The sequence below is a fragment of the Peromyscus californicus genome, unplaced genomic scaffold, assembly GCF_007827085.1.
Source record: "Peromyscus californicus insignis strain IS unplaced genomic scaffold, ASM782708v3 Scaffold_19__1_contigs__length_69161282, whole genome shotgun sequence".
In the NCBI taxonomy this organism is placed as follows: Eukaryota; Metazoa; Chordata; class Mammalia; order Rodentia; family Cricetidae; genus Peromyscus; species Peromyscus californicus.
Window position 1 is genome coordinate 49,660,445 of NW_026294491.1, and position 14,309 is coordinate 49,674,753.

Below are 14,309 nucleotides of genomic sequence, written 5' to 3' on the forward strand. Positions count from 1 at the left end.
CCCAGACATTAGGGAGCTTGTTGCCAGATTCTGGCTGAAGTCTATAATGGCGCCCCCACCCAGCCACAATGCTCTGCTAGCCTGTGGAGGAAATGCGGGGCTTGGTAGCGTACCCATAGACACTTCAGCTTGAATCCCTTGGCTTACTGGAGGCAGTTGTCTCTGAGCATTTGGATGCAGTCAGCACGGAGATGGGGAGCAGGAGAAACTGTTTCCAAGGCATGAGGCACTGTCGGCTACTGAAGGCTTAGCAAGGAAGGAGATTGCTAGTCTGAGTCACGGTGAGCCTGCCGTGGTGGGAGCCTCAAGAGAAAGGCCAGTTAGACCAAAGGCAAGGCAGTAGATAAAGACCCATAGGCTGAGCTAGCTGATCAGAGGGTGAGAGCCACGTCATCCCAATGGGCCATGCTGTAAGGAGCCTGACTGTGGGGATGTTCTCACAGACTGATTATTGAAGACTGATCAGAACTTTTGCACAGATATAGATGTGTGCTCGTGGCTTAATATCCAGTCTTAGCCACCTGAGCACAGATGCTTCACTCTTCTGCAAAGATCAATACTTCCCTCTGGTTGTTCTTGTCACTAATGAGGCTGCCGGGTATACTTCCATTCCACAACAGACAGCCCAGAGGGAATAGCTGCCATGAAACCCTCTTGCTGACCTCCAAACTCATGGTAAAAGAAAACCTACTACGCCTGACTGTTGTGAAAGACATGAGTCACGTGAAGTTAAATGGGAAATTAGCATAAGATTTGGCCTCTCCGCTCAGTTTCAAAATCACTGTAGTTTTCTTAAATATCCATCTTCCATTTATCTTAGGTCAGGAGGTTTGACTCATAGTTGAAGAAAAGGGAAATATGTAGACTCAGAGGCAGCCTTCTGGTCATATACACTTTTATAGGGTGGTTATTATCTTTTATTCATTGAGTCTCTTCTAAAGTCAGAGTGTATGAGAGCTGGAAAGACCTTTAAATGCCACCTGAGCATGTGATACTCAAACCACATGAAGAATAAGTCCAGTGGAGAGCAGTAGAAATTTTTGGATGGATCCTTCAAACCTTTGTAGTCCAAGAGAACACACAAGATGGAAAATACAGTACAGTGACCTAGTAAAACAGTCCCGACTACAGTCACCTTTCTAACACATGCCCACAGCTCCAGGCACCTTCCCAGGTGATGGGAAGCCAGTCTGGAAGGGTCTCAGTGAGAGGCAACTCTAAGTCAACGGTGTTAGTGAGGTTTCTGAAAACAAGACTCATATTCACTACGTAGCCAACTGATCAAAAGATGAGGATCTTCCTTTATGCAAGAGATGTCTGTGGGTTTAGCCTGCTGCTGTGTGTACATCAGACTACGATTTCTAATAGAGATCTGAAGTGTGCCTCTTGAGTTTGAAGGAATTCCCCACATGATTTCCAGTTTTCTTTAAGACAAGTTCTACAAAAATGGACAAAACTTCTGTCCCACCAGAGTTTCTGACAACAAACACACTTAGAAGTTGATGCATCTGCTTTTGTTTCCCTCATGGGGCTTCTGACAGTGAATATAGCTTGACTGTAAGCTGTTGATTGACACTTCAACTCTTTGTAATGTTAAGTTTGCCTGAAATTCAGCAGAAAAATAAAGTTTGCAAAAGAAAATGAGATTTGTTTTAAACGATTTTTTTCTGATAGCCATACTGTACTGATGACCCTAAAAGCTACAAAGAAATCTCATGGAAGAAGAGAAAGAAGGGGAGAGGGAGGAGGAGGGGGAGGAAAAACAGATGAGAAGGTAGCAACCACTGTCTGGTGTTTGCTGCTTCTCTGAGTGGCATTAGAAATCTGGTAACAAGTAAATACGAGGTTCTCGGAGGATGAAGCCACGTATATGCCTTCAATGTTCTTCTTATTCAACTTAAAAGGCAGGACAAAAACAGCCAGGCCAGCCTTTAATGCTGTTGCTGGACTAGCCCTCTTCATTGTGAGGACAGAGGTTGACAAAAGGGTGAAGTGCAGAAAGGGACAGGAAATGTGTCTGCTGAGTGATGTCTCAGCATGCACTGGCCACTTGGAATTCTGTCGATGGGTGGCTCACTCTTAAGAAATGCCTAAAGGACATATGAGTTCTTAACAGTACTTGTCAGCAAAGAAAGCACTTTTAACGTAAATTAATTTGAAATATGCACCACGAAAGGGGTCCTTTTATCACCTTCATTATCTTCATATGTTTAGTGAAGGATTTAAAAAAAAAAAAAAACAAAGACCTTGTAAAGTGTCCTGTGCTTATTCTGCAAAGTAGGGTACTGTAGAAGCAAGGAGGAAACTGATATGAGGCCATCAGAAATGTGCCCAGGGGAGGCCATTCTCCTATGAAGACTTACTAATGAAAACCCGTGGATGTTCTTCCAGTCACCCAGACTTCTTAAAGGACAGTGAATGCTTATTACGGAAGATTCTGAAGGCAGCCATTTTGTTTGTGTCCTCTGAGACTCCCAAGGGGGGAATGACTGATGTCTTGTTAAAGTCAAAAGCACTTCTATAGAGTTATTTTTTTTAGCCCTTCTGCAGAGCTGTGGATGTCGCCTTCCCACTGTGCATGGAGAAAACATTGCTCAGTGTTCTGTCAGTCCTGGAAGGGGTCTGTAACACAGGGCCCAATTGCCACAGCTCAAGAGCAATGGACCTGAAAAGCCTAATCCAGCAGAGTTCTTCTAAATAAATGACGACAAACTTTCCTAACAAAACTCACCTTCTTGGGTGAGCTTTTGCGGAAAAATTTTTACAAAATGTTGTTGATATTTTCAAAAAGAGGAGTTAGTTAAAACCTTGAGAAATGGGTTGGCACACTTAAATGCCTCTCTCATTTCAGAAAGAACCTCACATGTAGAGTTACTGGAAGATAACGAGGAGGAGGAAGAAGAGGGGGAGAAGGAGGATCTAGTCTACATACCCACCCCCACCAATTTTAAGAGGACAATACTGGGAATCACTGCTCTTCTTTTTGAGCTTTTAAAGTTTGGGTATCATTAGCTTCTAAATCAAGGAAAACCTTTTTTCCCCCCTGTTTTTAATCCAGTGGCCCATATAGGATAGTTGTTAGCCCTAGGATAGTTCTGACCTATCAAAACCATTAGCAATGGAGACCTTTAGAAATAAGAGGACAAGATTGTAAGTAGAAATGACTGAAGGGCTTCGCGGTCAGTTAGCGAACCAGAACCAGGGAAACTGAGTGTGTGTGTGTGTGTGTGTGTGTGTGTGTGTGTGTGTGTCCATATGAGTGCAACACCCTCAGAAGCCAAAACTATTTTCTGAGTTCATGCTGTGTGTGCTGCTGCTTCAGTCATCATGTATTAATTTCCATTTCACATTTATCATACATTAAACGTATGTACCAAGTTGGTACAATAAAGCATGGAGGCTCTTACAAACACACAGCTGATATAAAAAGTTCCAACAAACCAAGCTTTTGAGAGTGAGATTTTTGGCACTATAGGTAATACTTAAATGCATTGTCCATATCTTCTCTTCTATGTTTATGATAAGTGTGTGAGCCCTCTTCAACAGAAATTCTGGTGGGAATCTAGGTACAGGAAATAGGAAAGATGTATACAGAAAGAATTCTGTTTTGTATGAGAACAAGATAGCATAAGAATACAGACTTTATTAAATGAAATAAATAATCAATAATAATTAACTGAAATAAAAGGAGATTGGTAGAATACAAATTTGAGTCAAATCAGTTAAGACAACAACACAAAATGCTTTACTATGACAGTTTATAAATGGAAAGGACCAGAAATTTTAACAATGCTAGAATATAAGAGATTGAAAAGTCCCCAAAGTACTGTCAATGTGTTATTAGAGATTTATTATTATTATTATTATTATTATTATTATCATCATCATTATTATTATTTGTAGACCAGGCTGACCTTGAACTCACAGAGATCCACCTGCCTCTCCTTCCCAAGTGCTGGGATTAAAGGCATGCACCACCACCACCAGGCCTTTTTTTTTTTTTTAAATAAATCTCACTATCAAAAGCTTGGTTTACTTTAACTTTGTATATTAGCTGCATGGTTATCAGATCCTACATACTTTATTGTACTCAACCTAACATTTATGTTTAACGCATGACAAATATGAAATGAATATTTATGTCTGAAGAGTGAGGAAACAGCACACACAGCTGTTTGAGCTCAGTGGTAGAGCACTTTTCTGGCAAGCTCAAGGCCTTGGGTTCAGTCCTCAGCTCTGGGGGACTCAGAAAACAGTACTATCATGTACATGTTAGTGCATGCTGCATACTCTTCTTCTCTCTCTTTATTTCTCTCACTCAGGCTACCGAGGACAGAAGGGAGAAAGAGGAGAACCTGGAATTGGGCTGCCAGGGAGTCCAGGTCTTCCTGGATCTTCAGGTAATAGGCTTATTATCTTGACAAATGCAGGCCTCTCAAAATAGCCCTCTTCTCCCCTGTGGACCTCACCTGTTGGGTTGAATGACCCGTGGTGGTCGGAGAGAGGGAGGCAGGCAGGATCCCATGTGACCTGCATTCTCATGGTGTATTTTCATGTCTTTAGCAGTGGGTTTGCCAGGCTCACCTGGTGCCCCAGGGCCTCAGGGACCCCCAGGACCCGGTGGAAGATGTAATCCAGAAGATTGCCTCCATCCTATGACCCCTGCCCTTCAGCAGGCAGGTAGAAAATGAAAACTACAGGAGGAGGAAGACTTCAGTCCTGGTGATGTCGCCGTGCCCTTAGAGCTCTCGATAACGAGCTTCCCAACCACGTGCTCCGGAGGCTTGTGATTTCTGGACTGCTTTCCTTTGCTGGTTTGTTTTTTTTTTTTAAATTCTGATGTCAGGCAGACGTCCAAAGCCACCATCTGAATCCTATTCTGACAGTAATTGCAAATCAGTATTTTCACGTGTTTCCCAACTTCGTTCCGTATGTTTTGCTTTACTGTGGCTCTGAGTTCTGCTCAGTTTCATGTGAAAAATGCAAGCAAGCTTGTCACCGCTTCTTCAGAAGAAGTCACGTGAGATGATTTGGTACCCAGACGACATACACTTTATAAACTCATCCGCATGATCAGACTTTGATTTCTGAACTTTAATTTTTCAAGTTTATCTTGATATTTTCTTCATCTTTAAATTTACTGTTGTTGCTTAACATTTTCATTCTGCTCTTTTGAGACTGAGACAGTGCATTACTACTGTTGACTGTTCTATGACTGATTTTCACAAGAAGTCTTATACCATCCTACATTCATTCTATTTATACAGAAAAACAGGCAATAAGAGATTCACTTTTCATTTATTTTTCAAAAAACAAACTATGGGAGCTCTTTATCAGGGAGCCCCCAAACTCATCATTGCCAACTGCTGAAATTTTGTGACTTTCTAGCTGTGAGCTCCATTGGAAGCACTCCTCACGAACTCCTCATGAACACATGCTACATGAAAATGGAAGACCCCAACTGACCCTGTGCTCATGTCAGTGAGTTTCCAACAGGGAACAGAAAGTGGTTTTCCCTAAGAGGTGTTTGGTGATGAAGGCAAAGCACCAAGTCTTTGGTACTTGACAAGCTTTAGTAGCCTGGCAAGACCTTGGTGCTCTTTGATGCATTATTCTTCTGACTCTGTGATCCCCAGACCCACCATCGGAGCAAAGCACGGGGTTTGTAATGATGGGAACAGAAGAGTACTCACCCTGCAAAGTGAGGATGACGGGTCAGCAAATACATGCAAGTACGTGAAGCACACGTGGTCTTAAGGAGAATACCGTTTTCTCAGGAGCTCCAGAAAGAGGTCGAGTTCAATAGAGGAAAACCAGACCCACCACGTGAAAATCACTACATGCTTCAAAACCCTATGTTCTGGTTTTGGAGATTTAGCTTAGTGGTAGAGGGCTTTTCTGGCAGGCTCAAGGCCTTGAGTTTGGTCCTCAGCTCTGGGGGAAAAAAATTAAAATAAAATAAACCAAACATATGCTCTGAAAGGAAGCAAAATTCCAGTGGACTTAACTGAATTACTCAACAGTATTTTTTACTCCCTACCTATTCATTGTTTGGAGAAACCTTTTGTGGGAAACAACTGATTTTCTAGACTATTCAGCACAAGGATGTTGCAGGGATCTAGCTGGTTGGATCCCACAGAAGATGAACACGTGCCACCAGAGCCCTCCGGTCACAGAGACAAGTTCACACCTCAAGGAGCAGCACATATTCCACAGGACAGGGTGATGCCTTCTGTCTATTAATCGAAACAGACAATGAGTTTAGAAAAGCAAGCCCACAGGGAGTGGGGAGAGCTGTGAATGGGAAGCATGCCTGACATAAGGCAGAGTTTGTTTAAATGCACCCATGATTTGAACTGGTTTTCATTGACAAATAGATGAGCTGCTGGCCAGGTACTGTCAACATGGCTGTGCATAATATAGCTTTTTGGGTATTTAATATTGAGTTTGGCTGTATATTTCCATCCAAGTTTATTTATTTTCCAAGTCTACTTTATTTATTCTTCATGTTTTAAACATTATATTGCTTATTCCTTTATTTTCTTTCTTATGCAATACTTGCAATGGTGCTGTGTTTTAAACTCACAAAATTGGAATATGCAAACATTTGCATATGTATCTTCATAATCAAATGATAATCTACCCCCCAAAATGTACATAAGGTGAAAAGATGGTGCTATATGTATATTTTGAGCTTTTGATTTGTTAAATTTTCTGAAAACTTAAAACTTACCTGACACATATTAATTTACTTGAATTTGCTGTAGAGCTAAGACTTTTATATGTTTTCAAAGATTATTTTTCATATTAATTGACTGGTTATTTATCCTTTTGCCTTTTGGCTTACTCAAAAACTATTTATTTTATAGTTTTAATATTTTCATGAACATTTGGCTGATGATCAATGTATTTGGGTTTTTTTTAGTTGATCAGTTCATATGTATAAAAAGATGCAGTTCATTTTCTTGCTTGGTAAATTGCATCATTTACATTCACTTCAGGTCCACAGAACAGAAAGCTCTCTTACAAATTGTATAGAATTTTTCCTTTATTCTTCTTCCTTTTTAATGTATGACTGGCTTATTCCTGTTTCAAGGATTTAGATTTGATCACATGACTTGAGGAGTGTAGGGGATAAATATGTTACATGATGCATATTGAGAAGTGGCCTGTCACCGTGATTCAAGTTCATTTTTTAAAAACTGGGACATGTGATTAAGTCTGACATGACTAGAGAGCTGGGACTGTGCTTCAATAGCACAAACCCTCAACCCGCTGTTATTTATCTTGAAAGCTGTTTTTTTCTGTCTCAGTTCTGTTCATAATAAAGGGCTACAAAGTCTAGCTAATGTAACAAAGAGATTAGCAGGTACTCAACCCTTCAATAAAAAAAAAAAAAAAAAGGATAATTCGGTCCCCAAAGTAGGATAGGAAATGTTCCTCTAAATAACCATTTGTTTCATTTAAAAAAAAAAAAGCTGTTTATGTCAGGTGTTATCTTTAGCAAAGGAGAAGAATTATTAATTTTCTCTCATTTGTACTACAGATATGTTTTAAATACAAAATAATTACAGGTCATGATGACAATATTAAAACTGTTTTTTTTTTCATAAACAAGGATTTTAGAATTCAAGTTCTAAATTTTATGCCAGTTGAGTTAGCAATTTTAGGTAGAAATATTCCTGTGCAGAGAAGATCTATTCTCAGTTCATTTTTCTGGCTTTTGGAGTCAAAAGAAAGAGAGTGACCTGGGCATGCGTCCACTGTTCTTGCCAACTGATAGCATTGACTAGTACTTCTTACCACAACAGAAGCACAACAGTCAGTCTTGAGTTTTTCATCTTCTTCCCTTGATCTGAGAGCCGTTGAATGACTTTAACCTCATGTGCTTTTTTCTGTCTTTCATGATATAGTTGGAAATTAAAATTTTGCCTGTTTATGGAACTTAAAGAATTATTTCACGATATACTGCCTATACACATTGCCATCCGATGTTGAGTTTATAAAGTTATCTCTACGGCTATGTCTTAGACTTTAAATATGGTTTAGCTCTTCTGCTCAGCTCTTCTGCAGCCTCTCTCATTTCTGAGAAACTTATTATATACCTCCTTTTGTCCACAAGATGGTGTTTGAGGCAATTTGTTCAGAACGGAACAGGCTCACAGAAGTCTAAAATTTAGAAAAGTTTGGTGGACGATTAAATCAGACATTGGCCTTGGCACTTTCTTTGTTTTGTAAATAGTCTTTGTAAACTATATTTCATTTCATTAATTTGTGTTTTTTTCAGAATTTTCAGTATCTTTGTGAGGCAGGCACCATAGCATTTGGCTTGTGGGTTGTTTCATTTTTATTTATTTATTATGTGTATACCCATATGTGACATGCAAATTTGCTATAAGGTTGTCTTATGCTACTCTTGAATTTTAATGACTAATGTGCACACACCTAAGTATGCATCCTCCCCTGCAGACAGGGCAAATATTCTTTTGACAATGAAACACATTTAGCTTACCACAAGAAGTAGACAAGTTATACATTATACAATGTCTAAACTCCTTATTGCTCAAGATAAATTTTGCAATTAAATTTGTACAATGTCTATTTTTCTAGAAATATGTCACTATTTACCAAAAAAAAGTAAGAAAACTGATTTTCAAAATGCCATCTTTTTTTTTAATGCCATCTTTTTTCTAATGTTGGTAATACTGGAAGCAGGTGCAGTGATATTGATGTTATTTGAATGACCCAGGGAAAAGTTGACATTTGCCCTTGTTCTTAAATTATTTTCTGCACTTGTCTGGACGTATCTACTGTGTGAAGACACACAGGGTTTTCTCTCCTGGCTTTGGAATACAGCATACACTCCCTTTTTATTCCATTCCTCTCAGAGATTAAACAGACCCCTATGAGGAGATTCAGGAGAGTTTAAATAGAACCCTTTAAGTCGTGAGCATCAGGTCATGGTGCAGCCCATTGACTTGTATTTCTTCATCAGTCAGTGTGTAAAGTAGCATTTGTTACATTACATTTGTTCAATGAGTGGGAGTTACAGGAAACAGGAAAAGAGGTGGTTTCTGTTTTTACTTACTGATGTATCTGGAGCTATCATGTCAACATTCCACTGAACAAAACCACATAGAAAATGGCATCAGTTTGGTCAGAGGGAATGAAGTTTCAGGCAGACACAGAGAACACTAATTCAGACAAGTAGACCAGCAAGAAAATAATTCTCCAAAAGACAAGGTGAAACTTAGTCTAGCAAGAAACAGCTCCATGGAAAAATTTTCAAGTTCAATTCCGGTAGTGATATATGGTGTGACTCAAGAAGTCGGCTACTTGCTTCATAAATTTGTCCAAAGTGAATGCTAGTAACGTAGGCATCACTAAACTTAGGGCTAACTACTGAAATTTTAACACAAGGCTGGTGTGGCTTGACCATAATAAGCTTACGAGCATGAAGATGCAATTTTACAACTTTTTATTTTGCTGTGATACTTACAGTGTATTTAGAGGATAAATACTTGTGGTGAATTTGCATTCAGATTGTGTTATGGAATATTTTATAACTATTTATTTTTAAAATAACGTTTGGGATATATTTTTCTCCATTTTGTTTGTTCACTATCTTACCTCATCAGCTATTTAAGGTTTATTTTATTACACTCGCATTAAGTGAAATGCTACTCACTTTATTATAAATTCCAGTGAATATACGCTTTCAGACCTTGGTTCCTCTAGCTTCATTTTGCGTCATGAATGTCTTGCCTCTTTCAGCAATAAAGGAATTGACTCTAAATCAGGGAACTCTTAAGGTGCAATTCTTTACACTGTGTCTACACTTTAGTCCTTCTCAGTAGCCAAAGGTCCACTCCAATTCTATTCTTAGGTCTTGGCCACTCTGAGGCTTCACAATCACTCTCAAACCAAGAGCAAGCTCCACAGCCTCCAGGGAGCCTGAGACTGGTCTACTATGAGGCTAATATTTCTACCACGCTGGTGCTCACAGTTTGAGTTTATAATCTGCCTCCCTGGGAGCCTATGAAAAGCCTGGTATATTGATTTCAGATGAGAATTACAAACAGAAACAAAAGTCAGAGAGAGCCCACAATGATGCTCTCTTCTAACAGAGATTAAAATCGAGTTAGACTCTTTGCTAGAGAGAACTCTTAGAAAGTTAAGAAGCATCATGATTAATGTTCCTCATATAGTAAGTTCCTTAGAGTGGCAATAACTATTTAAATACTCAATGTGTTTTCTAACAAAAATTGATTAAAATATGCCAGCGGCTTTAAGTGTCTAGATGGAATAGCTAATGACTTCAAGAGTTCTTAACTAATCTTACCTTCATATTCCCTTATGATAAATTAAGTGGGTGCTCTCTAAATAATATTGTTGCCTTCTCATATGCAACTGTGAACTTGGAGACCAAGTAAAAACATGCCAAAATAAACTTGAAAAGAAGACACAAATCCCAAAAAGTTTCTTGGAGTCAATTTCCCCATCTGTTCTCTTCAGTTACTAAGGTAGCATGAAAGGCAGCACACAGAAGCATGGGAAACAGAGAGTTAATATGAATTGCCACTTGTTAAGACTACAAATATCTATCAGACAGCATCCTCTTTCCAATAACCAGATCTGCCAAGCATGTTACAGTTCTTTGGATAACCTTCTAAGTACCATTTGAGCACATGTATTAATATACAGTATTATAACGAGCCAATTTGTATTTAATATTTGCTGAGACATTGGTACTTAATGTTTGGCATCACAAGTTCACTAAAACAACTTAAGTACATAACTTAAAAGTATGTACTTAAATGATAACCTATAAGTCTTAAGCACAAACATTATCTCACAGTTTCAAGATTGTATATGGCCATTTTCCATTTCCAAAATAAGTAACTCACTAACATTTCGTTTTTAGTGCTGTTTTTATACTCCCTTTCCCAGGGTTACCAACATGTTTAAAAGTAATTCTCTTGATATTTGGGATTATTTGTGTCATGAGGTATTTCCCACCAATATTGGTTCACTTTAAACCTGGAGATTTTATACCTCAGAAACATTATGATATCTCCAAAATTAAATAATTCAATCACAAGTGATCTCCGAAGCAGGGATTAAAATTAAGCACATTTGGGGTCAGATCTCATAATGTTTAAGGATAGCAATATTGGTTCAACCAGCTTGAAATATAAAGTATTTCACGTTGGTCACCAAATGATGTAACTACTCATTCATACTTTTCTGACATACAGAAGATAATTACCCAAAATCCATCAGCAAATTTATGTGCTCAGACTGGAAAATGATTTTCATACTTCTTATCTAACCTGTTGGCTATCTGGAGTAAACATCAAATCATACTGCCACAGGAGCACTGAGTAGAAATAAACCAGAAATCATTTGCTCTTGACTAATGTGCCCATTTCTGAGCAACTTCAATTACCTACACATTCCCCTCTTGACACGTTCTCTGATGGACACTATCCAACTTTTAAAACCACATCGAAAGAGATGTGGAGATTCTGGGAGGTTCTGCTGGGGATGCATCCCAGGTCTGCCTGGGTTTAGTAGCTGTCTTTCATGGAGAGCATTCACTAGGCAATTTTCTTTGCAAGTTTTTCGTCAAATATTAGTGCTTCTGTAAACGTTTTATTTAACTGAAATAGACAGTGGGTTGGTTGTTCCTGCCATTTGGGATGTGCCAGTTTTGCATAAGCTATCTGTAAGTGGCTGTCCCCAACATTACTTATTGTATCTTGTGGATCTTGTTGTACAGCCTGGATATGTATCAGGTTTGTGTAACAGTTGGGTGAACTGATATTTGAAATTTTGTTATTTTTATTTCTTATGAATATGATGTTATAGGACTGAAGAACATGTTTAATTGCTTCATTTTTCTTTCCCTGTATTTGATTATGTCACTCCAATTAAAATAAAAGCACTTTGATGAAAAGATCATTTCTTTGCCTGTTTGTGTCATAGCTCTAGAAAGTACATACCATTTTTACGTAATATGCCGTAGAGAACTGTAACAGATGCCTCCACTTCTAAAAACTATCTTCCAAACAGGAGGAAGGATAATCTAGATAAGTGGTGCTAGTCTATGTAACCAAATTGTAACCTTTCTCTTTAAGAAGGACTCACGGGGCTGGAGAGATGGCTCAGCAGTTAAGAGCACTGGCTAGTCTTTCAGAGGACCGGGGTTCAATTCCCAGTACCCATATGGTAGCTCATACCTGTCTGTAACTCCAGTTCCAGGAGACCCAAAGCCCTCACACAGACATACATGCAGGCCAAACACCAATGCACATAAAATTTCAAAAAAAAAAAAGAAGGATTCATAATAGATGCACAGAACTACATGCTAGAAACAATTTAAAGAAATCCCATAATACAGATTTCATGTTTGCTTTAACCAAACAACTCATATATAAAAAATTCACATGAGACACATTTGACATAAACATACCATAGGAACCTACTCTTCTTTGATCTGAGTTTCATAAACTAACTGGGGAAACTGACCTTGGACCTATTGTCTCTATGTGGGACAAGTCTCAAAGATGCATTATGACATAGTATATACATTAGCTCTGGTTGGTAGTTCCAGTACATGTTGATGGAATAGCAAGCCAACGTGTTCATGTAAACAGTGATAAAGTACTTGAAGGGTCAGGAAATATCGATTGTTAAGAATATAAACTTTTTAAAAGGGAGAGGTGGGCTCTAATACACTAATATTGGAGATTTTAACCTCATTTTCCGCAATGGGCAGATCATTCAGACAGTTTGCAAAAGAAAACTATCTAAACCGAATCATACTAGACTCAACAGACATTTACAGAACATTCCAACCAGTGGTAGTAGAAAAGACATTGTTTAGTTTTTATATTTAAAGCATATTCACTGTGTTTGTGTTCGGTTTTATGTAGACGATCTTGTCCAGTGTAGGATGACATACCCACCCCTCACCATTTCTGCCCTTTAGTCCTTCTCTTCACTCCCCAGCTCGTGGACGGCCCTCCCCTCCTCTCCCTCTTGCTTTCACATCCTATGTATACATACATATGAATATATATATACAGATATACAGATAGATGATTTTGTGGACCTATAAAGAGTCCTAGGACCCACAAGAGAGAAAACACGATATTTTTATTTCTACATCTCATTTACATTACTTAATATGATCTCCAGCTATATCCATTTTCCAGAAAATGACATCATTAAGTTTTTCTTTATGACTCAATAAAACTACATTCTATATATACTTCACATTTCACATTTTCTTTATCTGTTCCTCTGTTGGCAGATACCTAGACAGATTCTCCAATTTGGTTATTGTGAATATTGTTGCTTAACAAACAGGGATCTGTAGTTGTGTCTTGCATACCATCTCTGTGGTATGTTGACTGATACACCCAGAAGTATTAAACCTGGGTCATATGGTTGCTCTATGTGTAGGTTTTAAAGACACTTCTATACTGAATTCCACAGTGGCTAAGCTAATTTACATTTGGATCAGCAGTGTATAAGAATTCACCCTTCCCCACATCCTCCCTAGCATTTGCTGCTAGGTTGTTTTAATTTTTTCTTTTTGTTAAGAGTGACTGGGAGGAGATGGAATCTTCATGTAGTTAATTTTCACTTCCTTGATTGCAAAAGTTGTTGAATATTTTTCATATCTCTTAAAATTTGGAGGGGAATAGTGTACCATGCATTTTCGACATATTCACCTCCCCTCCCCCAAACCCTACCTACCTACCCAACTTTGTGTCATTTTTAAAAAAAAAAAAACACATCAAATCCAGTTTGTGCCAACTGTATACTCTTGGGTTTGTGGCCATCCACTGGAACATGGTCTACCTACCTTCAAGGACCACTCCCTCAAAGAAAGCTGACTCCCCCTCTCTCATAGCTCTTCAGCTAGAGGTAGGATTTTGTGCCCACATCCCTTCTCCATACTGGGAGTTTTCTCTAGACTGATCTTGAGCGGGTCTTGTATATTCCATCACAGCTGCCGAGTTCATATGTGCAGATGCTCCATTCTGTCCAGACAAGTATTCCATTCGAGTCAGCCACCGCTTCAGACTCTTAAAATGCTTCTCCCTCTCTCCTGCAATGGTCCCCTAGTGTTTATGGCCATCTTTTGGGATTGGATAGTTCTGGCCCCTCGAGCATGTCAGCATGGTTTACATAAACATGTTGTTTTTCTATTTTTATTACTATCTAAAAATACCTTTTGAAAACTGTCAATTCATTTCATCAGAACATTGATTGGCTGATCAAATGATTGGGGGTTT

The 14,309-nt window shown here is 38.7% G+C and overlaps 1 protein-coding gene across 11 annotated transcripts in view; it reads left to right on the forward strand.

Annotated features, from left to right (window-relative positions):
• The window catches only part of Col19a1 (collagen type XIX alpha 1 chain), a 339,939-nt gene extending 327,975 nt beyond the window's left edge, over positions 1-11,964 (forward strand). For 10 of the 11 annotated variants that reach the window (XM_052745271.1, XM_052745270.1, XM_052745264.1 and 7 more), the window contains 2 exons: positions 4,323-4,400; positions 4,564-11,964. In XM_052745271.1, the coding sequence (XP_052601231.1) occupies positions 4,323-4,400; positions 4,564-4,691 (206 nt within the window). In that variant the 3' untranslated portion in view covers positions 4,692-11,964. The remainder of the gene's footprint in view (positions 1-4,322; positions 4,401-4,563) is intronic. The other variant, XM_052745262.1, reaches the window with a different exon arrangement.
• Positions 11,965-14,309: the final 2,345 nt, after the last annotated feature.